Consider the following 27,984-nt stretch of genomic DNA (forward strand, 5'->3'; position numbering starts at 1 on the left):
AAAATACTGGAACGAAGTCCCCTGAAGTCATCCATGGTTAGAAACCTGTCTTCCCTTGACCCGCGGCTCATGTGCTCGAAGCCAGATCAGTGCCTGGTGGGCATAAGGAAGGTGTTGGACGTCTTGACCATGGCAGGAAGACTGAGTGACCGCCAACGAGTATGTGTATTGGCAGAATACACTGAACTGCTGCAAGAGTTTAAGCATGAGCTCCGCATGTTTGAGAGGAGCATCAGCAGGCTCGACGAGTTTTTTTCGTGACCTCTTGTGCTCCAATCCCTCGTACAAAGAGCTTTGGAACGCAGTCACGCTGCTGCTTGTTTTAAGCCATGGGCAGGCCACCGTTGAACGGGGGTTTAGCGTAAACCGTCACATCTCTGTAGAGAATCTGAAAGGTTTGTCATACATTTCACAGCGTATCATATAAGACGCAGTGGAGAGGGCAGGTGGGATTTTGAACGTTGCTATCTCAAAAGAGCTCAGAGTAGCTGTGTCTGCAGCGAGGCAGCATTACAGTGCACACCTGGAATCGCAAAAGAAACAGTGCCAGGAAAACTTGCAGCAAACAAAAAGGCAAAAAATCATGGAAGAGGTTGAAGGCCTGCAGATGAAGAAAAAGAAGCTTGAGGCAGTTGTTGCCCATTTAACGACCTCTGCAGATGAATATGCAGAAAAGACTAAAGCAACTGCTGACATCAAGAAGGTGGTAAAATCGAACAGCCTAAGAAATACCGCAAGAGCCAAGGCTGAGGAACTCAGCAGCATTAAGACTCAACTAGCTAATAAACTAAAAGACCTGACGTGAGCTTTCGCACTTCATGTAGTCGAATGAGACTATGTACAATCTCCAGAACTAACTTCACCTAATCGAATGAAACTGTATGCGCAATAACTTCAAGTGAAGTCAGTTTTCTTTGTTCTGTGCAATAAAAATGTGTGTGATCTACTGTAGTGTTCTTTATTTTTTGAAAGGTCCTTGAAAAGTTCTTGAATTTTTTTCTTGAAAACCTGAACGAACCCTGTACTGTCTCTTCTGTGTCAACTGCCTCATTAGTGTTTCAGTTTCGGTTCCTTACATCGCTGGATTGACCATATTTCCGGGACAGACTCCGCTACCCAAGATTGGTTTCTTTAGTTTTGAACCTGATCTGCTACCCAGTCACTTGGGAGAGGAGGGCTTGTTGTAATAAGTGGTCATGCAATTCATCATGTGACTCTCACGGTGCAACCTGTTTTAGCGTGGACTTTTTTTTACAGTTGCTGATGCCATTTGGGGTCACCTTTTTTAAGCACAAACACAAATTTTGTTAAAGTTTCCTTCCATAGTTACATATTCTCTTCAGGAGCATTTTTTAGAGATACAAAGCATGTGACATTCTGTTGTTAATAGTTCTCTTTTTACAAGTTATGCAGTGTATTCCGTATAAAGTTTGTATGTCATGCAACAATTCTTTGTGCCGTAGCAATGCGATCGGACGATGATAATGCTTGGTGGTGGTCTAATGCAGTCAACAAATGTTGGGAGAAGTATGTGAATGTGGAGGCCCAGGAAGCTTTCACGAATTCAACTCAGGGCTGCTGGGCACACATCTCTGCTTTCTCTAAGGTTGTAAAGGCGTAATAATTGGTGGCAAACAAACTAAACGCAGCAGAGGGTACCACTATCGCAAGTATAGACCCTCTGTGCAGTTATTCGCGTTGTACGGAAGGACGTGGCAGAACGGCGTCCCTGTCTCATGACCAGTCTTGTCTCGGGGAAACAATCCCAATGCCGATTATACTATCCCTTCAAACCACTTCAGCCTTGGTTAAGAATGCAGCCCGCATGCTCACGTGTCCAGCAGCTGCCAAGAATGAAGCCTGAGGTGCGCCGAATTCTTGTCTTCTGACGACCGTTTTGGAGAGGGTCACGATCATCCAGCCTGACGCGTCCAGTCAATAGCACTACGTTTATTGTCAACATATTAATTACGTTACAATAAGTAGCAGTCGGTAAGTTTCTGAACGTGTGAAGCCGGCCATGTCGCGTCGGCGCAAGCAGTTCCTCGTGTGCGCCCTTATTACTGCGGTGGGTCATTTTTCTGCCTTGCCAACGGCTGGAACGCATACCTTTGTCACGTCAAGGGCCCCTGGACACATCCCTTGCGAATCCACCGAAAGATTTCGGAAAATCGGAAGCCGAACCCGATCAATAAAAGTAGAAGTCTCGGCGCCCGGCTACTTCTGCAAGCGAGAATCGAGATGGTCCTCTTGTAACATAGTGGTGCGCCACGCGTGACTAGGCAATTGCGTGCCGCTGCAACGATCGCTTCCGTTTTCTTAGCTTTTTGCAATTAGTGGTCTTTTTGGGTCAGACGGTCGTGATATTTGGACTCGGCAGGCACAAACACGTCAGAACCAACCATTTACTCATTTTTACAGCGGAGCTGTTAAGGGGGCCCTGCAAGGACTTTTTTTACTGGTTTTTAGTTTGCACCGAACCTGAGCGCAGTGAATATAGTAACTTGGTGAAACTTTTATTTTCTCTAAATTCGCTTTATTTTAAAAGTTATAGGGAAATTAAAATTACAAAGACAAGCAAAAAATAACCTCCCTCATGACATCCTTGGTTGCTTGAGTGGCCGTGAACTAGAGGAGGGGTAGTGGGCTCATCGCGAGCGCTCGCGGCTGCCGCACTCCGTGTCGACGGCGCGAGAGCATGTTCTGGATAGGCTGTATGCAGCAGGCAGCCAGAGCGGCTCTCATAGCATTTGCTGCGCGATTAAACACTAATTCGGCATGACACTTCATTGGCCACAAACGACAGCAAACACGGGGTAAAGATCAGTTCAGAATGGGAGCCACTTCGCGCTGCCATACCGCGAAACGGCCAAACCGCAAGACAAAGCTTCTCGCCAAAGGCCTTCGCAACGCTCGGAGCCGGTCGAATCCTCCTGTTGATACGACCGCAGCGCCGCCGCGTACATCTGGGACCTTTCCGTGTTGGCACCTGATTCCACTACTCCTTTCTAGTGTGCCCCGCCTTTTCCACCGCTTGGTGGCGGGTATGTCGAAGGGTCATATCTTGTTTCCATACTTTATAAACTGCATTTGTTTCTTTTCCGATCTAAAATACTGAGCAAAAACTACTTTTATAAATAACTGAAAGGATTTGCGCCACTTATATTTTGTATTTCGACTAAAAAGTAGCTTTTAGCAGCTCTGACCAGTAGTAAGCCCAGGACCAAAGACGTCACATTTTGCGCGCTTTCGGTACCGCGGGTCGCCCTCGTCGGTGGAGGAGGTTTCCGCGTCGTCCGGTTAAAATGCGACGCATTGATATTTAGTTACTCTCTCCGTGCCTGCTGGCTTGCCCGCTGGCTTGCCCGAACCCCAAGAGACGTGAAAACCGCAAAAAAGGTAGTCGCTTAAATATGATTGTGGGCCCCTTTAAGGGGGGACATGGGTCTTTGGAGCCAAAAACTTCCTAAAACTGCATTCTTGTGAAAACGGTAATGGCTGTTGTTCTTCTGAATCTACCCAGCTTCTAATTTCGTGGATGAATATTCGAGCTATAAATCAATTTATAATGTCTATGCGGGCTGAATGTGCATTAAAGTTGACTCTAAAACATTGTTTTCACATAACACAATTTTTGGACTCGTTGAAAATTTGCAGGAGGGATATCTCAGCATCTACAGCAGTCAGAAATATAACCTTTCTTGAAATGTGTTGTTAAATGTGTGAAGCATACAATGTTGAGAGCAACTTTTTTAATAAAAGTCTAGAAAATTTTTTATTTTATCTTTTGTTTTATTACTTGTTAGCCATGCATTGAGCACTGAACTTCAATATGTTGTAAAATCACTAATAACGGGTTTATCTTAAAAGTACTTCCAACATTGTATTCTTTACACTTCGTAGTATCTGGCCATGTGTTAAAAAGGATATTTTGTTAAGCAGTTTTTTCCTTATCATTCCTCCAAACAAAGGCAGGCAAGTTTTAAGTATCTTCAGGGCAATTCGACTGAATGAAGAAATTACAAGATATATGAAATCAGCACAAAAAGCTGAACAAGCTTGTGCAGTTTCATTGAGTTTGGTCATAAAATAAGAAAGACCTCCAAGACCAGTGTTCCCCCTTAAGGGCTAGGTTCCCCAGGATCGTGTTCGGTACCGAAGAAATGTCGACACAAACTGCACCATCTATAGGCAACAGCAGCAACCAGTCTGGTTGCCGCCGTCGCTCATAGATGGCGGCAACTTTTCCAGCTATCATAGGAGAATGGATAGTGGGGCGAGTCGGTGGGAATTCATCGTAGGAAACAGCGGGAAAAAAAGACGAGGACGAAGAAAAAACACACGTGACTTGCGCAGCGCACGTCGCGTGTGTTTCTTCGTCCTAGTCTGTTTTGCGCGCTGTTTCCTACTCTCTTATCAGTTTCGGTTTGGACTTGCGATGGGTCGGCCGCGTGCCCTTTCTTCGAGGAAAGAAGACCGGGTGCGGAAGGAGCGGCGACATATGCAGCAGTGCGAATGGGTCCGCAACCGCCGCTTGCGTCGAGCGCTTCAGATTTTCTTGTGAAAGAAGAGCAGATCACTTGCCTGGAAAGCCACCACCGAGAACAGAAGCTACAGCTTCACTGCTCTTCCTTCTTCACCGGAGTGGAAAGGCTGAAAGTTTTTTTCGAAAAGCTCTTCAGTTTCTCTTTAATTCGTACAGTTTAAGTGGTTTATTTGCTAATGATCACTTTAGGCTTTATTTCCAACGTCTGCCATAGTAGGTAACGTTGTCCCAAAGAAATCAACTCTTTCCAGTAGTCTTTTGTTTTTTTAACTTTGTCATTTTTGAAAGTATGCAGATTTAAAGCCTGCCAGGGATAGTAAATAGCCGGTGCCAGTCTGTTCCCTTGTCATGAGCGTTCGCAATGCAGTCATTCATACTCTCAACGTAAATGTGTGAGCCAGTCGTAACTTTTGCGGCTGTGCTTGAGACTGCCTGCAAGGTGTTCTCAGACGTCGAGTTCCATATCTTGTCTCCCAGGGGTGCAGATCAACCGTGGCCTCCTGTCTCTGGGGAACGTGATCAGCGCGCTGTGTGATGAGAGCAACCACATCCCGTACAGGGACTCGAAGCTGACACGTCTGCTCCAAGGTACTCGGGGTGTTTTTTCCTCTCTCTTAAAAGGACACTTAACTAAAACTGTTTTTCCAAAGGCCCGGATAGAATGCATGTGTGATGATAGACACCTTTCATGAAGAAAAAAAAAATAATTCAAGCTTGTCTCGATTGTACAGGGAGCTACCGAGAAAAAAGAACGGTGTTTTCTGGCCCGGGTGAATAAAGTGTGCATCGCAGAGTGCTCGAGCTCTGCAAGAGTGACTCTAGTGGTTGTTCAACATGAATGATTACACGTTTAGGTTAATGTCAGCCTTGCCACCCTGCGAAATGCTTACATAACACATACACATGCTACAGAGTCCAAACTTCTCTCCCTTGAGCGAATCAACGTTTTAGCGAATAACGAGGGCATGCGTTAACCCATCCGCCGCGCTGCGCTTTACGCCGCTTTGCGGTGACAGTCTGCGGCGGCTCATTACAAAAATGTGAACCCAATGGCCCACCTAAAAACGCCACTTCGCGGCATCTGATTATTTTCTAAATTGTTGTTCGGTGAAACGTGGGCGTTCGCTAAAACGGCATTCGATCAAGTGAGTGCCTCCCCCTTTTTGGATGGCACAAAGCATGGGAATTCCGACGTGTGGGACTTCAGGAACGTCATGAAAGTACCTCTTTCGAGGTCTGGAGTTCGTCATTGTGCCGCGAAGCCACCGCGACCAGGGAAATGCTACTATTACACGTGCAACAAACACAGATGCCACACTTCTCACCTCGAAATTGGCCGAAACAGAAAGGCCCAACCATGTCTGAACACGCCGAACCAACGTGTGCCGCCGAACACACGAACAAAGGCTTTGGGCTTTGGATTGGCTTTGGATCCGTGGCCACCGGATAGATGGATAGTAAAAACCACTGCGGTGCCGTGGAGGGTACCTATCACCTTCTTGTAGTGGTGCAAGATACCGCCAGAAACAAATTTACGAAAAAAATCTAGCAAAACAAAAATTCGTAAAATTTGAAGCATGATTCGTAAAATCTTAAACTTAGTCCCAATTCGTATATTGTACGAAAAATTTGGAATAGTTGGCAGGTATGCGCTTGCGTCTTATCATCATGAACAACCAGCTCACCCAAAACAGCAGTTTTAGCCACGGTAATTCTGCTCAAACTGGCAGAACTGTTTGATTAGGTGTGGGGATCCATCAAAGTAATTTGAGTTTGGGGAACATTAGGTTCCTTGCAACCTAGTTTGGGAGCCTATGCCCCAGCTCGTTGTGTCGATCCGTCCCGTCGGGGCGCTCTGTTGCGACGAGCTTCTGCCTTCCTCATCCGCGGCCATCTCTGCACAGACTCCCTGGGAGGCAACAGCCACACCGTCATGATCGCGTGTGTGAGCCCGGCAGACTACAACTGCGATGAGACTCTGAACACACTGCGGTACGCCGACCGGGCACGCAAAATCAAGAACCGGCCCGTCGTGAACCGTGACCCCAACCAGGCAGAGATCCTTCGGCTGAAGCAGCGGGTGAGTGCCAATGTCTGTTCATTTTACTCTGCGTCGAGGAGATGGCGAGGCTGACGGTTGTGAAGGTCTCTCGATCCTGGTGGAGTAGTGCCTGCTAACGAAAGTAAAATAAAATAATTGTGATTTCTTCTTAAAAGAAATAAATAAATCGTAATGATTTAAATCTGTTTCGTTTTATTTAAATCTGATGTTTTTCATTTGGATCGGGTATATTTGGTGTCAAATGGTTATATTTGGTGTAGATTGTTTTGGTTTATAACAAGTTTATTTGATTTAAATCGGGTTTATTGGATCTAAATTTCATTTAAACCACTGTAGCGGGAAAAGTCCTTATCAGTACTAAATTTATTTTAAAACGGAACAGATAGAATGAGCAATCTGTCCAATTGCTCAAAACAATGCAGAAGAAAGAATTGCTGTACCGTATTTACTCGCACAATGAACGCACTCGCGTAATAAACGCACCCCCCAAATCGGCTCTCAAAATTTCGACTTTTTCTTACTCGCGTAATAAACGCACGCCCAACTCGGACGTCAAAATTTTGACCGCCTCCCCCCACGCGCGCGAAATGAACGCACTTTTCTGTCCTAGTGCAGCGAGGTCGCGAATGCATGAGCAGCGTGGGAGAACAAAACGCTTTGCAAAAGGCGTTAAAAAAATTCGCAAAGATCCACCGGAAGCAAGAAAAAAAAACATGGAGAGTAGCTTTTTTTTTTTTTTGCACAGCGCACTCTGGACTTCGGGTTCGCGCGCCGCCGCGCGCAAGGAGGTAAGAAAGAGGAGCGGAGAAGCGCTCTAAGCGAACGAAACAGCTTGCGAAAGGCGGCCAAAAGAAAAAAAACAAAAAAAAACCCCACGGAACTAAGAGAAAACGAAAACAAAAAAAAAAGCTTTTTTCTTTTTCTTTTTTTTTGCACAGCGCAGTTTGGTTACCGGGGGTCGCGTGTCGCGCGCAAGGAGGTAAGAAAGAGGAGCGGAGAAGCCCTCTAAGCAAACGAAGCAGCTTGCGAAAAGCGGCAAAAAAAAAAAAAAATAAAAAAATAAAAACCACGGAACTGAGAAACAAGCAAAAAAAAAAGAGGAGCTTTTTTTTTTCTTTTTTTTTTTTTTTTTTGCACAGCGCAGTTTGGTTACGGGGGGTCGTGCGTCGCGCGCCGCCCTCAAGAGGATAAGAAAGATAAGCGGAGAGCCTTCCCTTAATCGAACAAAACAGCTTGCGAAAGGCAGCGAAAAGAAATACCCAAGGAACTAAGAAAAAAGTTTTTTTTTTCACAGCTTAGTTTGGTTACAGGGTCGGGCGCCGCGCACAAAGAGATAAGAAGTTACTTCGATTTTTCAGGATAAAAGGTCCGTTTATTATGCGAGTAAATACGGACGCAAAAATTTTACTTCGCGTAATGAACGCCCCCCTCAACTTTGCATCGATTTCTCGGAAAAAAGTGCGTTCATTCTGCGAGTAAATACAGTATATCTAATAGTTGAGTGAATGTCTTATTGGTCTAAACCCTGCCATATTAGAACGAAAGCAGCTTCATTTTTAGTCAGTGTGAAATGCTTCATTTGCTTATTGTTTTGCATCCAGATTTGCTTGCAATATGATATTGCTCGTTTTCATTTTTTTTCTTCACATTTTGATTTGTTTGCAACCAAGCGGAGTGGAAGCTAGAAACTTGAATGCTCCAATAGACCCTTTGCAAAACGTGCAGCGCCACGACAGCAGGGAATTTTAGGAACCCTCGGTACAGATGACGCGCTTTCTCGTTGCGCCTCTGCGACTGTGCGCGCGTCCCGGCTGCCACCACTAGCAGCCGTTGCAGCCATCCCGCCTATCCGCGGAGTCGTATGTCGTTGGCGGCGTACCGTATCTGTGGCAGCGTAAAGGCATCGCGACAGGTGAACTTGTTTTCAATATGTTATTTGTCGTAACTTACCTTCACGTATTGAAGTGTCACCGAATCCATTTAGTTTGCACCGCAACCGTGGCAGTTTTCGACCAGGTTTGACAAAGTGTTAATGCAGCAGACGACAGAGCCGGTACAAAGAAGAGGGATTAGAAAGGGGCAGCCGTTGGCTCGTCGCTCACCCGACTCGGCTGCTCCAAAAGGTGTTGCCGTAGTACCTGCGCCTGCTCGCATATGCCACGTTGTAGCGGGAAGAGGGTTTGAATTATCTGCAAGTTTTAATTAAGAGAGTTTGAATTAATCAGATTTGACCGTATTTCGGAATATGCAAGTTGGATTAAGCTCGTGCAAAAAATGATCCTCGCAGTGCTCAATGCCTTGTGTTGTAATGGTCTTATGTATTTAACCGCCTATACAGTGGTCAGGGAGTTTATCTGAAATTCTTGGGGAAAACCTGGAAAGTCGGGGAATTTCAAAATAATTTGCCAGACACCCTGTATAAAACGCACAGATATTTTGTAAAAGAATTTCAACTAGTACAGTGCAAAAATGCAGCAGTCTCAACTCTGTATCACGAGCGACTGGATCCCTCTCCACTGCAGGTTCACGAGCTGCAAGTGGAGCTCCTCAAGTACCAGGCAGAGTCGATTGGTGATCGGTCTGGTGCCTCCACTTCCAAGCACGACGTCACGTCTTCACCCGACCAAGAAGCCACATGCTCTCTGGCCACGTGCGCTCAGCAGCGCAGGGCTCTGCTCGAGCACTCGGCCGACCTGGCCGAGAGGAACCAGGAGCTGAGCAGAAACCTGATGTCTGCGCTGGACCAGCTGACGCGCTCCAGCGAGCAGATGCTTCTGGTGAGGGCGGTCACTTGCGCTCCAGTGTGGCATGTAGGTTTATCGTTTACATCGAAATACTGTTGAGGCCGGTTGTAACAAAGTCGACGGGAATCGGAAATCACTTCGCCATATTCGCTTCTTGCTTATGTCTGGCGTCCTTAAAAATAATGCACAAAAAGAATAGAATAGTATGTTTATGTTCATTACGCCTGCAGAAGGCGGTCAAGGCTTCCCTGCATGTGCATTCTGTACATAATGGCAGCCTTCGTACCATTCAAATGCAACAAGCTCCGGTCGAGGAGAGGTCCTGCTACGTGTGTACTGGCCATGTCAATAGTTGCGATGGCGGCCGCAAAGGGCGGTGGCGGTGGAGTCGCAGTGTCATCGTCCCTGGTGTTGCTATCTTTGCCAATGGAAGTGGCACTGTTCAGTGGCCCGTCGTGACCACTGTTCAGTGGTCAGGACGCTTCGAACGATTTCACCCACCGACGGATTCTCGGCAATGAGGATTCCGAAGCGGCACAGGTGAAATCGCTGACCTAAGCAAACCAAAGCAACGCAGAAAATTCATCTAAGCGCCAGAAGTTGTCTGCCGATGCGTGAGAAGATTTCGCCGAGAGAAATTCTTGCGTGGCTTGCCACGGGGGACGCTTCCGTGCCGACTTTTGTGCTCGTCACATTTCACAGGACCAAATGGAGAACCAAAAGCTGAAGCAACTCGTGGACCAGCTGGAGTCCAAAGTCGAGTGAGTGCCTGTTTGCTCTGGAACTGAAACAAACACGGGAAGGTCCACCGTTGCTTTCATTTAGATGGACCGCCTATAAAATGGCAAGTTTCTAGGAACGTGGGAACTCTACAAGCTTCCCAATTTTTTTTTTTTTTCATACCGTCCCTGTTGCCTGGTGGTGTTCCTCGTTTTAAGCACCATGCAGTGAGAAACGGAATGAGAGGAGAGGACGGCACACAGGCACGTCGGAGTACAGAGCTCCGATTGGAACGGTTAGCAGGTAGACTGAAAGGTTAGCTGCCTTTGTTTCTGCTCACTGTTCAAATGCATTTGAGCAGTGAGCCTACCCCTTGGTAGTGGTAGACACAAACTCTTCCTGGTTTTGGCATTGGTACAGTAAAGCAGTGCAGGGACCTGCGCAGCTTGTAAGCTATAATGTACACACCGAGGGGTTTTTGACTTGTTCAGGGTAAGGTCATCATAACAGACCTGGTTACAACAGATATTTGGATATAACATACCGATTTGTGAGGTTCGGTTGGTTTTCCTCTATGCACCACTGACTCAACTTTATATCTGCACACAACATATTCCTTGTACAACAGACCAAAGTCTTGGTTAGAATCAAGGTCTGTTATAACGAGCTTAGACTGTAGTTCTGCATCAGTGAATGGCTCGGGTCTGCTGAAAATAACGCTTGCACTCGGGGTAGCTTGGGTGAAACCCTGGAAGTACTCTTGGGAATCTCTGGGTCCCGGTTCAAGAAGAGACACTCCGAACACTCCAGTTGAGACGAGGTGAATGGTCTTTGTTTGTCCTAAGGTTTTGTCTCTGAAGTTGGAGGTCGAGAATGTCAATCTCCGAAATCCTAATGCTCTCTCGACTCACTAATGTGAATCCTATGGAGATTTTTTTCTGTTCCCTCTCACCACTAGCTCGAACGCACCATTGCGTTTGGTTCCAGTACCAGGCATGCTGAATTGAAATTTGGATATCGTAAAATCGGGCTGCAGAAGCGTTGAATGGGACGCTATGAACTCCAAAACATCACTCGTACATCGACATCTTAAACGGATGGCCATACTTTTAGAAAAAGGTGCGATTAAGCGAGGGCTATGACGTCGTTGTCCTCCTGGAAAGTTTGAGAATGAGGGGAAGCGGCCTCTTTTCTCTCCTTCAGTTCACCAGCTCGACGGGACGTAGCGAGGAGAGAGAATGAGAATCGTAACGAGGCTTGCCTCGCCGGCCGTGTTAAAATCGCTCACTTCTTTGCTAAAAATACGGCGATTGTTTTGAGATATTGCTGTATGATGTTTTTGTGTTTTGCAGCGTCCCGCCTCTCAATCCAGCCCTGTTTTATCAGCTCTAAATTTCAGTTCAGTATCCCTTTAACTATTCGCCTGAAAAAATGGCCGCTGATTTCTTTTTTTACTTCTCCTCGACGACTCTTTAGGCAGCTGAAGAGCGTGGCCGGTGGGGCGGAGCGTGACAGCGTCATAAGCAACATCCAAGATACCATCCATGAGTTCATGGTAAGTACTCCTGCGGACTTCTAAACGTGGTGGCATATAATACGGCAGTCCTGCTCCCGTGAAAGCTGTTTGTTACACGAGACAAATGCGTGGGAGGGTCGCAAGTGGATTGATTGAGAACAAAATTAGCCCCAAGATTTCTTGTCTTTTAACACATCACGCTCGAATATAGCACACAGATGTAATCTCCTAATGCTGATTAATAATCTTCAATTGCACTTAAAGCGTCTTTTCTCAGTCTATATGGGAAAATATATAATTCTAATTAGGTAATCTTAGTTCGTTAGGGTAATGTGTCGCTAAAATTCTTTCCTTCTAAATTATTACAGGGATTTACATGGGTCTATTATGCGTGCTGAAGCTAACAGAATATTTAGTAAGCCATGTTATTTATCCTAAATAAATCGGTCGCAAAAATGAAATAAGCGGGACAAAAATTGCCTTAAGCAGCATCAATTACTTTTTATCTGTTGAGCATCGGGCACAAACTAAAGCTTTAGGAAGGAGTTCAGTTGAACTCGGCCAGTAAAATCGCTCCAAGTTTCTTTCATATACAGTTGACCTCTTTATAATGAACTAGCATCACAAGCAGAAACTTCTTTCGCTATATGCGATATTCGTCATAAAAGTACACACAAATAGACGCGAACGTTCCCGCAATCGAGTCCGCGCAAGAACGTGCAGAGCACTGCGATTTAAACACGAGCTAATTGCGGACCACGCGATCCTCACCAGTCACTAAGCAGCCTAAGAAAAAAAAAATCGGAACATGAGGATCTCGATTTGCAACACAAGAAACGACTTTAGCTGGATCCATTATTTCATTTATTTGAAGAAATGCGTGAGTTTAGGCTGGTGCGTCTTCACCTGGAGGCAACCGCTGCTCGCGTTGAAAGTGTCATGCCCTAACAGACACGGTAGACTGAATGCTTTCGTTTGAAGAAGCTGAACAGACGCTGGCAGATTTCGCGCCTTTACATTCTAAAGCATTAGAACCGAGCCTCTTCCACGTTTGGGTCAAGGCGAGGCCAAAGACTCTTTCGGTCAATCTTGACCGAAAGAGTCTTTGTTTGCATAGCAGTCCTCGATTTTCTTTTTTTGCACTCGGGATGGTCGATATCGTGCTTCGTGCGAGCCCGAATTTTGCAGTGACGTCTTTTTTTCTTCTGACTGCTGTCCACCGCCCTTAAAACCTTCACATTTGTCTCCAGAAAGACTGCTTTCCACTTCGTCGCTATTCGCAGCTTCGTTACGAGTGGCGTGGTTGGCGGTTGGATTTAATCCTCGCCGGTTTTTTATGCCTTGCATAGAGGCCAGCAGTGGCGTCCCGGCCGTTATCCACTCGGTTCATAGATGGCGCTACCTCCCGAAACGCGCATTTTTGCGCATCGGGTAATCTAAACTTTCGTAATTTTTCGTTTTGAAATATTTTTGTATTTTTTTTAACGTTTGAATAACTTTGATAGTATTTTGTGATACAAGAAAAGTAGAAATTGCCTCGCTATAACCGATCGCACGCCAGATCTGACGGTTTCGGTTTCATTACGTACTAGAACTCCCATCCAAATGAAGCATGACCTACCAAATTTGGTGATTAGTTTGCTATATCCGATAATACGCTATATCAGTGTTCGTTGTAAAGAGGTTCAACTGTATCCTTAAATCCAGCTGCTTGAGACTGGAATTGTCAAGCCAATCAGGCGGCGGAAAAGAGAGCAGCATTTGACTAGGTAAAAGGAAGCAGACTGGGCTCATGTATGCTGCTGTTATTGCAGCATCTGTGTCACCAAGTGATGTACCGTGTTTGCACGATTGTAACGCGCACTTATTTTCGCCAAAACCGATGCCTAAAATTACATGCACGTTACAATCGAAACCAAAACTCAAAAGATAAACGCAATACTCGCTGTAAGGCTGCTAGCCAAATCGCCTTCGTGACCGTTTGTTTACATTCGCCATTTTGGTATCCGTATCGCATGTTCTTTCGCCTTTACGGACTTATGTCTGCTGTTTTAAGATGGAAATACAAAATAAATTCCATCAGGAGGCTTTATTTGAACAAAACATCACGCTGGCGGGAAACAATAACAATGCAGCAACACTGCGTGGCCTCTCAATCCCGACGAGCTCGTGAAGGGTTGCTTGGAAGACGTCTCTCTAATAGGCGACGGTCGCGCACTCGTACAAGCACCAGAAGCACGGCTCCTTAAACGCTTTAGACGGAAGCAAGGATGACCTTCTGCAGTCTGTGGACAGCGAAGAACCATTGCCAGATTCAGACTACGGCGACTTGTGCGCGGTATTTATTTTTGTGTATTGGCGTGAGTTTCATAAAATCGGTTCTATGGGGTATGTGTTCAAAGTCCATTATTTTACCTGCGCGGCAGAATCGGCAGCAATTCAATTTTTCAATATCTGGGAGCTAAATTTGCCTGCGTGTAAGAATCGAGGACGCGTTAGAATCGTACAAACACGGTAAGTGGATGTTATGCAGAAGGCATTTTGGAGGCTGCTAAAATCTTGATGGTCTCGTTTGTGTTTTGTCTGCCTTCAAGTGATTATGGTGACAGAAGCGACTTGTGCCGTTTGTTTCAGGAAGGGGAGAAATCGAGGCGTGAGGCAAACGCGTCCCTCTTCAAGGTGAGTGTCCAGAGGACTGCACGGAGCGCTCAAGTTCTTGAGCATTTGTCTCTCTACAAATTGCAATCGAAAGGCTGCTGACAGGCAAAATTCAGGTCCTTTAATATTTTATACCAGCCACAATGTTTTTGATAAAAAAAAAAGAGTAACTTGCACATTTTGAAAATAATGTTTTCCTGACTTCTCAATGGCTGGAGACTATTTGTTCGCAGTCCAATATTTAGTTGCTGCAGACAAGAGGTAAGCCCCTTGAAAGCAGTACAAAGTAAAATGGCTTCCCTGTCCACGGAAGTCTTCTATTTTCTGCCAACCTATCGACGCTAGCATAGCGCATAAACCGAAATATAGGTCGAATTTATTTTTGAAAATGGACCTGAAAAGTCGACCCTTGTCTCGTATAACAGTCATTAGCGTAAAAACAAAAATAATCTCTCAACACTGGGTGGCTGAAGCTGCCATCTTGTTTCTCTTTGCAATCGCCTAGCACTTGTCCACTTGTCACGATAATGGTCACGATTCACTTCCATTTCTGCTCCTTGTTTTGTTATATCTACCGTTATAATGAGCAGAAGTAGAAGACAGTTGATGGTAGCCTAAGGCAATCGCCTATGCAGAGACCCACGGGAATCTTGTAGCGCAGCGAGAGTTTGGTGTATTGGAGAAAAGCATACGCTACTGGCGAGGCCAGGGACAAAAACTGGTGGCTTGCAGCGAGGCGAAGAGCGGTTCATTTCGTGGAAGGACTGCAGTGTACCTCGAATTGGAAACAGGGGTGGCAAATTTTATTTGGAAATCTGCGCACCAGATCGCGCTACCTGTGACGTCAGAGTGCATGCGTACAAAAGCCGTCGAGGTTGCTCGTGCCTCCGGGCTCTTGAAGGCACAATTCAAAGGGACGGCACCGTCCCTTTGAATTGGATTAGTGAACTCGTCATCGGACGAAGGTTCTGAAGAATCTTTGAAATAACGCTCTTGCACTTCCTGTTTTATTGCGTGCGAAGCAATTAAATAAATGTGCCGTGTTTTCTCGTCCTTCCATATCCTTGACCAATTTTGTTTCAAAGGAAAGGTTTAATTTTCTTGCCATAAACTTTTTTTTAGCTTTTTGCAACTTCTAAATTAGGGGGTCGACCTATATTTCAGTTTATACGGTAGTTTCTGTGGAGCTCCAAAACTGTCGGACCAGTATGGGGCTGTAGCACTTCTACCTTTCCCTAAAATTACTCATTGTCCCTCAAAATATAGGCATTTCTTTTCCCTGGCCATATTAAACTTTAAATCTTCTATCTTCAGCTTCATAGCTTGTTTCACAGTTCCCCCAGAGACTGCCCTGTGCCTATGCATCAGGTATTGTTTCACAGTCCACCTGAGGACTGAAACGATTCCTGAAACACTGGCATGCAAAACACGATCCCCCCCCCCCCTCCCCAAAGACTGTTTCGCGTTCTCTCGTTTCTTGTGTCGCAATATCGCAGTTTCCCCAAAAGGCTGAAACAATACCTGAAGCAACAACCCGTGACTGTCTTTGGGGGGGGGGGGGGGGGGGTGAGGATGCACAAGACAGTCCCCCAAATGCTGTTTTGTGTGCTCATGTTCCCGGAATTGTTTCATGATGCCCCTAAAATCTGTCGCGTATTAGTTTCGCAGTCCCCTCCTAAAGGCTGCATTGTGCGTGCCTGTTTCAGGTGGACTGTGATGGAGGTGAGGGCCCCCTGGAGATGAGCCTGGGCCAGCTGGCGCCCCAGCGGGTGGACATGAACCGGCAGCTGGCGGAGCTGGGGGAGATGCTCCAGGCCAAGGAGGACCTGGCTGCCCGCATGCACGCCAACGGGGAGCACCTGGAGGTGGTGCGCTCCCAGTACCAGGTGGGTGGCACAGGTTGGATGGATAGATGGTAACGAATGTACCCCTTTTAACGGGCGTAGCTTGCTCCACCTAGCCTAGAAATTAAGAACCAAAAGTATGATTCCTCCCTTTGCCCTTCTAAGCCAATTTGCTTTCCCCCTGTTATTCCGTAACTTTCGCCAGGCGGCTTGCGATCTCGTTAGGATGACCTTTGGGGGATCGTGCAAAAAAACTAAAAACACGACTTCCCGCTTCTTCCCCTCTCTGAAGGATCATCTTCATCGTAAACTTTATTAATCGGAAAGTGGAAGGACCTTGCGGTCTCTGGTTGGTGCCCTTACTCCAGGGCTCCGTTCGCCGTCCAGATTCGGAGGGCTTGCTCAACCAGTCGCTGCTGATCATCGAGCTCTGTGCCGGAAAGGGCCGCCTCCCAGGAGGAGTCGCCAATTTTACTCCGGTCAAACCTAGTCAGCAATGCTTTTGCACCGGGCCCTCTGGTATAAAGGGTGGAGACTTTGGGCTGGTCCTACATGGGAGTCCCAAATTTCCTTTGTCCCGCCTGTCCCCAGCAGTGTCAGTCAGTTGTATGTCGTTCAATTTTTTCTATATAATTTGCCCCAGTCTTCCAATCTTCCCTTTGTTAAATTGCACTTATCATCCATTATCTTATTTTCGTCTGCAAACACCAGCGCTCCAGCTGAATCCGTGCGTTCTATTGTCTTGTCCCCCCTTTGGCATATGGCACATTGCATATCCCTTTCCTCCTACTTTGTCCTATATGTCCTGGTCCCCAATACTCTCGTTCCAGCCTCAAATAACAATGAGTTCCCCCCCCCCTGGTGGATTATCAAATCAATGGTCCTTCTTTATTTCCTGTTTTTGCCCCCTGTACATAGTTAACCAATTTTTCCTGCATTCTCTTTTCCCACAGTTTTCTCCAGGCTGCTTTTACTTCCTTTCTTAGAGTCTGGTGTGCTTCAGCACTCGACTGTTGGTATTTAAATTTCAGTTTTTGGGTTCGGTTTCTCCATTCTTTGTCCAGGCTTTTCGTATATAGATGATGATATACCTTTCTCGCCCCTCATGTATCCTCAATTGTTTTCCAGTCTTTGTTCAAATTCCAACTTGCCGTTTGCCTCTCCAGCCTTAAAGGGCCCCTGAAAAGAAAAATGTTTTCTTTACAGTAAAGCTGTTAAGGGCTAGTTTCCCCAGTTTCGTGTCGGTCACCAAATATGTCGACACAACTCCGGACCGCTACTGCCATCTATGAGCAAACCTTTCCCAACTTTCCACTCTGGTTTTTGACCAGAGTGGAAAGTTGTACTCAAGGTCGTACTAGGCGTCGTCCTCGAGGTCGTACTAGGCGTCGTCCTCGAGGTCGTGCTAGCGTCGTCCTCAAGGTCGTACTAGGCGTCGTCCTCGAGGTCGTGCTAGGCGTCGTCCTCGAGGTCGTGCTAGGCGTCGTCCTCGAGGTCGTGCTAGGCGTCGTCCTCGAGGTCGTGCTAGGCGTCGTCCTCGAGGTCGTGCTAGGCGTCGTCCTCGAGGTCGTGTTAGGCGTCGTCCTCGAGGTCGTGCTAGGCGTCGTCCTCGAGGTCGTGCTAGGCGTCGTCCTCGAGGTCGTGCTAGGCGTCGTCCTCGAGGTCGTGCTAGGCGTCGTCCTCGAGGTCGTGCTAGGCGTCGTACTAGGCGTCGTCCTCGAGGTCGTCCTCGAGGTCGTACTAGGCGTCGTCCTCGAGGTCGTACTAGGCGTCGTCCTCGAGGTCGTCCTAGGCGTCGTCCTCGAGGTCGTCCTAGGCGTCGTCCTCGAGGTCGTCCTAGGCGTCGTCCTCGAGGTCGTCCTAGGCGTCGTCCTCGAGGTCGTCCTAGGCGTCGTCCTCGAGGTCGTCCTAGGCGTCGTCCTCGAGGACGTCCTAGGCGTCGTCCTCGAGGACGTCCTAGGCGTCGTCCTCGAGGACGTCCTAGGCGTCGTCCTCGAGGACGTCCTAGGCGTCGTCCTCGAGGTCGTCCTAGGCGTCGTCCTCGAGGTCGTCCTAGGCGTCGTCCTCGAGGACGTCCTAGGCGTCGTCCTCGAGGACGTCCTAGGCGTCGTCCTCGAGGACGTCCTAGGCGTCGTCCTCGAGGACGTCCTAGGCGTCGTCCTCGAGGACGTACTAGGCGTCGTCCTCGAGGTCGTCCTAGGCGTCGTCCTCGAGGTCGTCCTAGGCGTCGTCCTCGAGGTCGTCCTAGGCGTCGTCCTCGAGGTCGTCCTAGGCGTCGTCCTCGAGGTCGTCCTAGGCGTCGTCCTCGAGGTCGTCCTAGGCGTCGTCCTCGAGGACGTCCTAGGCGTCGTCCTCGAGGACGTCCTAGGCGTCGTCCTCGAGGACGTACTAGGCGTCGTCCTCGAGGTCGCCCCCACCATAGTACAGCTCCGCTAGTCTCCCTTCTTCACCAGAATGGAAAGGCTGAAAGTTTTTTAACAGCCTGGTTGGGACACGCATGTCAAAACATTAATTTTATGGAAAGATGTTTTTAGAGCAATATTGTAGACGCGATTTAGTTGGCAGTCTCCTCTTTTCCGCTTGTTTCCTCTCGGCATTTTAGGTGCATGGAGGAGAGGTGGATCGGCTATGCTTTCACGTTGAGGTGGAAAGGGCGAATGACTGAGATGGTCATTCCAGAATGACCCCTGATGTCATGGACTTTGCACGCAGAATTTTAAATAAATCTGTCGCCGTCATAATTGCACTAAAATTTTTTTCATTAAATTTATTTTTTGACACGCATGTCCCAATCAGACTGTTTAAAACAAACATTTTTCTTTCTTTTCAGGGGCCCTTTAAGGGGACACTGGCTAAAGGTTTAACTACTAAACTACTCAAGTGATCAGAATGAAATTTGCAGGGGAGATTTAACGTCTGATGTAGGTGTACTGTGCAAACTTTCAGTTCTCTGGGACAACTTTACATACCTGCATAAGATGTGTCGCTCTTCTTTAAGACATCTACGATATGCAAATGAAGCTGTGAAGCATCATTTTGACTGCTTGAATATAAAGTCAGGGTGTAAGACTTGGGGCTGACTAGCTTTTATAACTCAAATGTAAATAATTCAGGAAGAGTTTTTATCAAAGTGAGATACACATCTGACCTGTGCCAATTTTTGAAAAGATAGATTTTTCTCATAGAGGACTTGAACTTAAAGCAAAATAAAGTAGATAGCCCAATTCCTCAGTGAATTTCAGTTCAAAAACATCTTTATCATGGCATCGGAATACTTTTACCTTCGAACAAGATTCCTTCGTATGAAATCTGCAGCAAAAAGTGGAACTGAGAAAAATGTATTCAAACATTGAACTCCTTTACTTTGTTACTGACTTGCAATGTGTTGAAAATATTTTATATCAACGTAACTATTTGGTGTATGGTTATCAAATTTAGTGCAAGGGCGTATAATTAGTTTCTAAAACCGAAAACCTCAATATTGAGGAATTATTTAGAACCATGTCCCTCCTTAAAAGATGCCCAGCCCATGCCTCCCTGCACACCTTCATTTGGTGTATTCCTATGGGCCACCAGTGCCCGCCTGCCCATGCTCCTCTGCCAGGCCTCTGAGTTCGACTGGACCTCAGATTTTAGGCATAATACCGCATTGCCGAAGGACAACCCGGATACCATGACTCCTTTCTGTATTCCCTGAGCAACTTCATATCTATTGTAATTCCATGGTGCCCTGCGCTTCATGGCTGCTGCATTCCTTTTTCCTTTCTTTAGCATATTCTCTTCCTGTTCTTCTAAGTACTGTTTTCCCTCATTCAGCCTTACTTCTAGGTATTTATACTTCTCTACGCGTTCTATTAAAACGTCTTTAATTTTCAGCGGCTCCCCCTTCTCTTCGTTAAACCCTTATTTCCGACTTGTTCCTATTGAAATTCGGGCCCAGAGGCTCTCCTTCTTCTGCGCAGATCTTGGTCAGCTCCTGTAACCTATTCCGGCTATCTAACAGTGCAATGTCGGCTGCGTAGAACATTCCTTGTGGGGGGGACACTGCCAGCGTTGCCTGCTTGGTATACGTTCATGACACGACCCCAGGGCCAGATTTGAGAGAGAGGGGGGAGGGGGGGTTGCTGCCTGCTGTTGCCTTTTTGCGTGGCCGCCGCTCTTCCGTGCAAATTAAGGTTATTATTATCCCGAACGAGTTGCCTGCAATCTTATTGAGGCTTATCGTGGAAAAGGTGCTAATTTCAACCTTGTGTCAATAGATCGCTAAAGTGGTCCTCCGATGGGGCGTGCCAGGTGCCATTCGCGGTTTGGCACGTAAAACCTTCGAATTTGACTCGTGTTTTTTGTTCTCGTGTGCCTCTCCGCCGACAGGCAACGACCAAGGAGCTGGAGAAGGAGGTGGCACTGCTCAAGAAGGAAAGGGACGACCTCTCTGTCCTGGTGGTGTCTGGCAACAATGCCAGCAAGAAGTCCCAGCAGAGGTGACCCCCTCTTGTTCCTTTAAACCGGCCCTAGCGAAGCGCGTTTCTCGGCACTGCAGAATTTTTACGGCGGTACCCCTCTGATACGGCAAACTGGATAGAGTGAAGCAGAATTGAAGTATCTTAATACGTAATATAGGTAATACCAGTGTGAGGAGCCCAGGGTGAGAACACCTGCTATAGGTTGCCCTTGCCCGAGGTTAACCGTTCCATGTTCTCTGTTGCAGTGGCATCTCTGAGCAACGGCGCAAGCGCATCAAGGAGCTGGAAGAGCGCGTTGCGGAGCTCCGCAAGAAAGTCCAGGAGCAGGCCAAGATGATCCGGCTGAAGGAGGAAGCTGAGCGCGCTGCCAAGAAGCTCAAGGCAGAAATCCTGGTGAGAAGGGGTTTTTCTGGTGGCGACTCACAAGGTACAGTTCGCATTGTGTTGCCGTGACTCGTGTTCTTGCACGCCTACCGCAGTGCGCTTCAGTGGGCCAGCTAATTCGACGTTGAGGGCAGTTGCGCAAAGTACTGCGTCAGTGTTTCACTGGCAATGTAGGAAGGGTCCTTTGCGGAGACCTCGTGGAGCGGCGAGGGACGCTGCCAATTTGTGGAATGGTTTATTTCTTTAGCGAGATTCACACACTTCGGTAGCAATGTTTGTAGTGACGAGTCGGTATGTCTTACAGGAATAATAGTGGTGCAATAAGACGCGGGGACATGTAGAAAGAATACACGGACCCAGACTGTGTTACTTTCCCCATGCCGCCCAATTATGCTCCCTTATCTTTAAAGGCTGTTGCATTTTTTGCCAAGTTTGCATTATATCCCGTCATTCAGCTTTTCTTGATGATTGCAAATATCTGGTCAGTTTTTCCACTTAGTAGTACTCCAAGAAAAGTAAAACTTTGCTTTCTGAAACAATAGAAAAACATTTCTTGAACAAAAAATTATGCTTAAACATGCAAAGGGAAAAAAACTTTTTTTTTTTAAACAGGCTAGATGGAAAAAAAAATATTATAAAACAAATTTACAGGGAAAAAAAAAAATGTACAGCTATATTTACGGTGCAAAACGAATTTGTAGTTGGCGCCCATGGGAGCCTCCGCTGGTCACGTGGTAAGCCTGTGCGCTGCCGCGCTGCGTCGCCGCCGCCGCAAAGTCATGCCACCGCCGCACGCTCAGCGTTGTACGATGCAGCTTCAATGCGTTTCTCCACGTTGCCGCCGCACAAGTTAGTGTGCTTTGGGGCGCCGCCGCCGTCATCTGACCGGCGCACAGGTCTATCACGTCTGCGTGCGCTTTTTCAGGAGTTTCCTTCTGGCTCAAAAAGCTATTTATTAATCTTAGTTTTTTGTTATACATACTTCAAACAAAGATGAATAAGTAACTTTTAGAGGCCATAGGAAGCTTTAGAAAGAGCACAAGCACCACGTGACAGGGCCACTTTTCTGCGGCGCCTGCGGGGGCCAACTACAAATTCGTATAGTGCTGTAAATATGGCTCCAAAAATTTTTTTTCTTCCTTGTAAAATTGTTTTATGACATCCTTTTTCCGTCTCGGCTGTTAAAAAAAAGTTTTTTTCCTTTGCATGTGTCCTTTAATGCATGGCTAGATGCTACAAAGTACAAAGAATACAATGTTAGAAATACTTTCTAGATTGAACCTTTATTAGTGCTTTTGCAACACATTGAAGGTCAGTGTTCGTTGTGTGGCAACCAAGTAACAAAACAATAGATCAGTTGAAAAAGTTCCTAGGCTTATGGTAAAACAATTGGCTCAACATTGTATGTCTCGCATATTTAGCAACATATATTTTAAAAATGCTACATTTCTCTCTCTCCGAGGCGCTGAGATATCCACTTATGCAATGTCGTTTTAGCATAAACTTCAATGCAAATTCAGTCTGTGCAGATGTTAAAGATTGATAATATAGCACTAATATTTGTTCAGAAAATGGGAACTTTCCAAAATAGGTGCAATTAAATTCTGCACTGCTGCACGCCCTTCTCCCGCAGGAGATGAAGCAGACGCGGGTGCGGCTGATGCGCCAGCTCAAGGAGGAGTCGGAGCGGCACCGCCGAGCCCAAGGGGAGCGGGACCGCGAGGTGCGCGCCCTCCGGCTGCGCGAGCAGCAGCGGGCAGTGCAGGCGGCGCGGCAGGAGCGCCAGAGCGGCCTCAAGATGACCGTGCTCCGGCGACGCATGGAGGAGGCGCTGGCGGCCAAGTCGCGCCTCGAGGTGGCGCTGCAGAAGCGGCAGGTCGCCGCCGGAAAGACAAGCACCCCGGGAGACATGGCCGCTCGCGTCAAGGTGAGCTTTTCGTCCCCGTTCGGCCCTTTTATAGCTACCGCCCTAAAAGTGCCAAACGCCAAAAGTTTCAGCAATGGCCCCCTCCCCTGTCTCTCAACACCCTAAAAATTGTGAGATTTCCACGTCTCAACTTTTTGGGGAGAACCCTGTTTTCAGAGCTAGACGAGGTGGAGGTGTGCTCGTGGTGAAGAGCAATCGTCGATACGTTGGTTTTGTGGCAAGACGAGAATGTGCGGGGTGTTGTGGCCTGCAGGCCACAGTGGAGCAGGAGCTTGCCCTCGCGGTGGACAGCCGGAAGCTGGAACAGCACGTCGAGGCGCTCGTCGAGGGACGCAAGGACCTCGCAGCCGAGGTGCACTCGCTGCGCCAGGCTCTCCAAAAGCCGGTGAGAAGCGGCTGTTTTTTTTTTTTTTTTCATACATTTGGGTAATTTCTAATTTCTCATGCTTCTTTTTTTTTTTTTTTTTTTATTTCGCTCTCGTCGGTTGCGCGGTCTCGCGGCTAGACAGATATCGCCTAAAAAAAATGTATGGCACATTGCTAGGCAATTTTGTCTTGCATTCATGGAACGTTCTAGCATCACAAACATTTAGCGAAAGCCTGAGTGACCAGACGTCTACTAGATAACAGAAAGTATAAAACAGAGAGAGGACGAAACACAGACGAGTACATTCGTCCTCTCTCTGTTTTATACTTTCTGTTATCTAGTACATCGTACCAACACGCTCGTTAATAATACAGACGTCTATGTTCCCTGCACTCTTCATTGGATAGTTTAGAGCGTGTCATGTGCACACTCGACAGTTCCTCACTCTAAAATTCTACCGCTGCAGAATTTTAGGCCTCCTGAACTTCACGTCGACCATGTCGTGGCGACTCGGCATCCGTGAGCGACGTGAGCAGGCAAGATGGCCCACAGTCGGAATGCAACCCGAAAATATTTGACTTTGCTCACCATCGGAGCTGCTCACACTCGAGAGCTACGGGCCTATACTGCTCCCATACCATTGCCTCGGTTCGAACAAGGGCCTTCCCACTGCGTGCCTCTTGTGCTCGAATGTATAGAGTGCACATCCCCATTTACTTGACATTACCTTCAACTTTTGCGTGTGCACTTGCTCGGTGTTTTACGATAGGTTCGCCTCAATCTTTCGTTTTCCGATCTTTCCTTTTCTTTCTTTCCTTCTCTTTTTATGTGTTACACGAATAAGAAGCAGCTTGAGTTGTCAGTGAAGAGTTGCATTCTGACATCTTGTTTTTGTTCCCTCGTAGGGGAGTAAGGATGCCGCGCTGCGTGAGCGATTGGAGGAGTTGCAGGCAGAACTGCAAGTGCGCAACACCCACATAGGGGAGCTGCAGCAGAAGATCCTCGACGTGGAGGCCGGTAGGTGGCCTCGGCCCCTCCTTGCCCTTACTAATGCAGTTGATTTCGGCGAAGGTCTTCCAGACGGGCCTTTGGTCGCAGCTGAAGCTACCAAAAGAAAAAAAAAATGCCAAGTTTGGTTTCAGTGTGAAGCACAAGTTCGTCTGCTTCCTGCGCAGAAGTTGCGGTGACGTCAGAGTGCCGAGGTCTGATTGGCTCCGATTGAAGAATAGTGGGTAGACCTCAAGGTGGCTTAGCATTGAGGTCTACCCACTGTTTGTCCATCAGAGCCGATCAGAGCTCGACGTTTTGACGTCATGACAGCCCCTGTGCAAGGAGCAGACTGATTTGCGCTCCGTATTGCCTTTAGACTGTGTTGCAGAGTATGTAGTTAAAAAAACATTTGAGAGATAAATTGTGGTTTTGGCAAAAAGTATTCAAGTTGTGTGCTTCGATTGGCTGCTTAACTCTAAGGGTGGTTAAAGCTGCATGCTCGTTAAAGCTGCCTGTTTTGCATCATGAGATCATGCTCTCTGCGCATACTGTTCAGATTCGGAATGCTGCCGGTAGTGCAGCCAGAAGCAGTGACAGCACTCTGCACTGTCAAGGTTAGGTCGGAGGATGTGTGTATTTGGAAGTAAGATTTCGGGAACTACCGTAAAATCCCGGAGCGATAGCCCACCTAACATCAAGAGGCAATCGGCTGAAAATATGGAGTGGGTTAACTTTCGGTGTGCAATCAAGAAAAGTTTAACAAAAATTGCTATTTTTAGGTAGTGTGCCTTCCATGCTTGTTATGGTGGCGAGGGGCAACGAAGCAAAGATGACTGTACTTCCCAGTCAGCAATGTTCGCTTATGTCGAGCCATAGCGAACTGGGGCATTTATGCTGAGGAAATCATTGATCCCAACACCACTATTATTAGGAGTGGGCCATCTTTTGGTGTTTAAATAATATAGCGAATCAAGCCAAACATGGGGGTCGGCTATCTTTCGGGGTAGGGCATCTCAACGGAATTTTATGGTAAGTACTAATCGAAGAAAGTTACAAAGTATCTCTTAAAAAAAAGAACTGAAAAGCAGTTGCTGAAGTTTGTCTTCCACTTTAGAAGTACAGGGAGTTACTGTAGAAGTACAGGGAGTACAGGGCGTGTAAGGAATGTATGCATTGACGGTGCAATGCTGGCAGTTGGGATGAGAATGCGAAAGCTTGAGAAGACGTTACTTTATAAAAACCAACTTCCTCTATGAGCCAACATCCACCTAAGCCTAATATCGTCGAAATGAGAGACGACTTTGTAGCCGCCTGTAGCATCTCTTTCAGTGAAAACAACTTTTCAGCAAGAAAGTAATATTCTTTCTTCCTGGCAACTGTTGTTCACCTATATAAATTCCACGAGCTTCCACAACGTCGGTTCTTTTTTCTAAGCCAACGTCCACCCAAGCCTAATATCGTCAACAGAAATTAAATTTTTCCTAATTAACTTTCGACCCAGGTAACATCTTATCCTCAAACTTTCGCATCCTGTCCCAGCCACTATCGTCACATTCTTGTAAAGTTTGAGCTTTCTGCGGGACAATAAATGCGGTTCTCTTTTCTCGGGAACTCCCTGTGCAAAGTCGCCAACCAATTTTTTGGACTTTGCAGGAACCGAAAAAACATTTGAATAATGGAGCAGTCAGAAAAATTAGCAGATTAAAAAACTGGGCTTTATTACGTCTAAGTGGGCTTCAAAAAAAGTCTGAGGACAACTAAGCATTTTGCGAAAGCATGATTGTTGTTCTTCCGCTTTCTTAATTCGTCTGCGGTGTACTGGGGTGGACTGGCACGTTTCGCTACAGCAGAGGTTGCGGCCGCCGACGATATAAATGCCTGAAATGCCGCCATGTTTCACGGCGCCGAGAGGAACAAATGGCTGCAGTCCCTCACCCCCCTCCGGCAACGCCTGACAAGAGAGCGGTGGCCGAGCGAGCGCTCTCGTGAAGCGGCTGCCAATGACTATCTAGGAGCCGTTTTGCTCGGCCAATGGGACAAGGGGCATTTCTTTCGCGTTTTTTTGCGGTTACAGGCGCCGCCGGCTCTAATGCTTTCGCATTAAAAAACGATCATGCCATGCTTCAGGTTATGCGTCTGCCTGCATTCTGTCACTTTCTATTAGCTTGAGAATCGCTGCCTTCTTTTCTAGCATTATTGTAGAGTAGTTTCCTCGCTTCTTAGCGAAATTTCGCGATGGCAGACGAACAGATGGGGTCATGACGTCCAAGCCAGCCAAGTCCACGACTCCAGAATGGCGAAATTTACAAGGCAAAATGATGATGATGACGACTCCATGCAGTTAAAAAAAAAGCCATAGCATAGGGTCGCCTTGAGATAGGATTTAGCAGCACTCAAGTAGTGCTGCCAAACCAAGCCCATTCATGTGCAGCCAACATAGGATCTAATATTGCGGATTCTTGGTGATGTTTTATTGCCAATTACTAGCAACGATTTAGTCAGAAAAATCAAAATTTCAAACTTCAAGCTGTCCGAAACATCGGTCGTGAATATGCATCATTTTTGTCGGGTAGCTCACGGTTCCTCCTTAACGTCCGAAAAATCTGTCGGCGACTGCTTTTGTAATTGTAACTCGTTACGCCAACTTCAATACATGTTGCTCTACGGCTGTGCTGTCAGTTCAATGGAGATAAAAGTATTTGCACGTGTGGCCCCTAAGTGCCTTTTGGCTGCTTGTTGCAACATAACCACGCTGTGTCGCTGGAGAGCAGAACAGTGCTGCCAAGATGGACGGTTCTGTTTCAGACAAACGGGCAAAGAACCTGTTTGCGGGTGCCTGCGCAGCAGAGTGCAAGCTCATCGGGACGCACCTCTTCCAAATGGTGAGTCGTCCTCCATTGATTTTGTGAGGCATTGGTGGCGTTCATAGCACGACGAGGATGGCACGAAGAAGGGTTTGCCAGTTTTTCCCATCTTTCTCAGATGGTGGAAGGCTGTCATCGAAAGAACTGCAGTGAAACCACACATTTTTTTCAGTGGACCGCCATAAAAATACGCATAATCCGGGAAAATGTAACAATCGTAAAAACTGCTGTGAAAACCTAGTATTTATTCGAATGCAGGTTAACTTTCCTTTGGGAACTGTTATTAAAAATTGAGGGGTTGATCTTTATTTTCAGTCGAAAAATATCTTCCTGTGAAGGCCAGTTTGCATGTGCAGTGCAGCACCGAGTGGGTGCTAATCCCACACTTCAAACAGTGCTGAACTTGACATTTGTTTACCGCTCTCTAATACGATACACTCATGTCTTGTTAATCTGGATGCCTCGCTATTTAGGCAAAGCTCAAAGGCGAACTGGGTAAAGTCATCCACTTTTGTCTGGTTTTTGGGATCCACTTGCATTATAAATATTTTTTTTTTTTCTTGAGTAAACGGAGGTATTCATATTAACGAGACATAGCTGTTATGATATAGCAGAGGCGAGCGTATTGATTGGTGCTGTCTCAAGTTTTGCGCCTGTTGTATACGTATACAGTGTTGCGACCAGTTTGCACCTAAGAGGGTGCCACCCAGTCTCGCATCTCAAATCTTGACATAGACGCTGTTCTTCATGTGCTGTTCCTCGGAGTGGCATCTCATCCTTCTGGCATGCTCGGCGCCACTGGCCAGTTTCTAAGTCTAGAGCGTTGTAAAGAGTTTTAAGGAAATCGTGATATGCGTGCAAGACAATCATGTAGGTGGTGCCACTATGGGTTATTTGAT

The 27,984-nt window shown here is 46.9% G+C and overlaps 1 protein-coding gene across 1 annotated transcript in view; it reads left to right on the top strand.

The window, feature by feature from the left end:
* Positions 1–27,984, top strand: part of LOC8030189 (chromosome-associated kinesin KIF4) — a 71,043-nt gene that overhangs the window by 23,656 nt on the left and 19,403 nt on the right. The window contains exons 6-18 of the mRNA XM_029994636.2: positions 5,024–5,134; positions 6,451–6,626; positions 9,131–9,385; positions 10,055–10,113; positions 11,549–11,627; positions 14,223–14,267; positions 15,953–16,132; positions 20,462–20,571; positions 20,799–20,946; positions 22,571–22,864; positions 23,118–23,249; positions 24,137–24,248; positions 27,027–27,103. Coding sequence (XP_029850496.2) covers positions 5,024–5,134; positions 6,451–6,626; positions 9,131–9,385; positions 10,055–10,113; positions 11,549–11,627; positions 14,223–14,267; positions 15,953–16,132; positions 20,462–20,571; positions 20,799–20,946; positions 22,571–22,864; positions 23,118–23,249; positions 24,137–24,248; positions 27,027–27,103 — 1,778 coding nt within the window. The remainder of the gene's footprint in view (positions 1–5,023; positions 5,135–6,450; positions 6,627–9,130; positions 9,386–10,054; positions 10,114–11,548; positions 11,628–14,222; positions 14,268–15,952; positions 16,133–20,461; positions 20,572–20,798; positions 20,947–22,570; positions 22,865–23,117; positions 23,250–24,136; positions 24,249–27,026; positions 27,104–27,984) is intronic.

This window comes from Ixodes scapularis, unplaced genomic scaffold, assembly GCF_016920785.2.
Source record: "Ixodes scapularis isolate PalLabHiFi unplaced genomic scaffold, ASM1692078v2 PGA_scaffold11__112_contigs__length_91849675, whole genome shotgun sequence".
NCBI lineage: Eukaryota > Metazoa > Arthropoda > Arachnida > Ixodida > Ixodidae > Ixodes > Ixodes scapularis.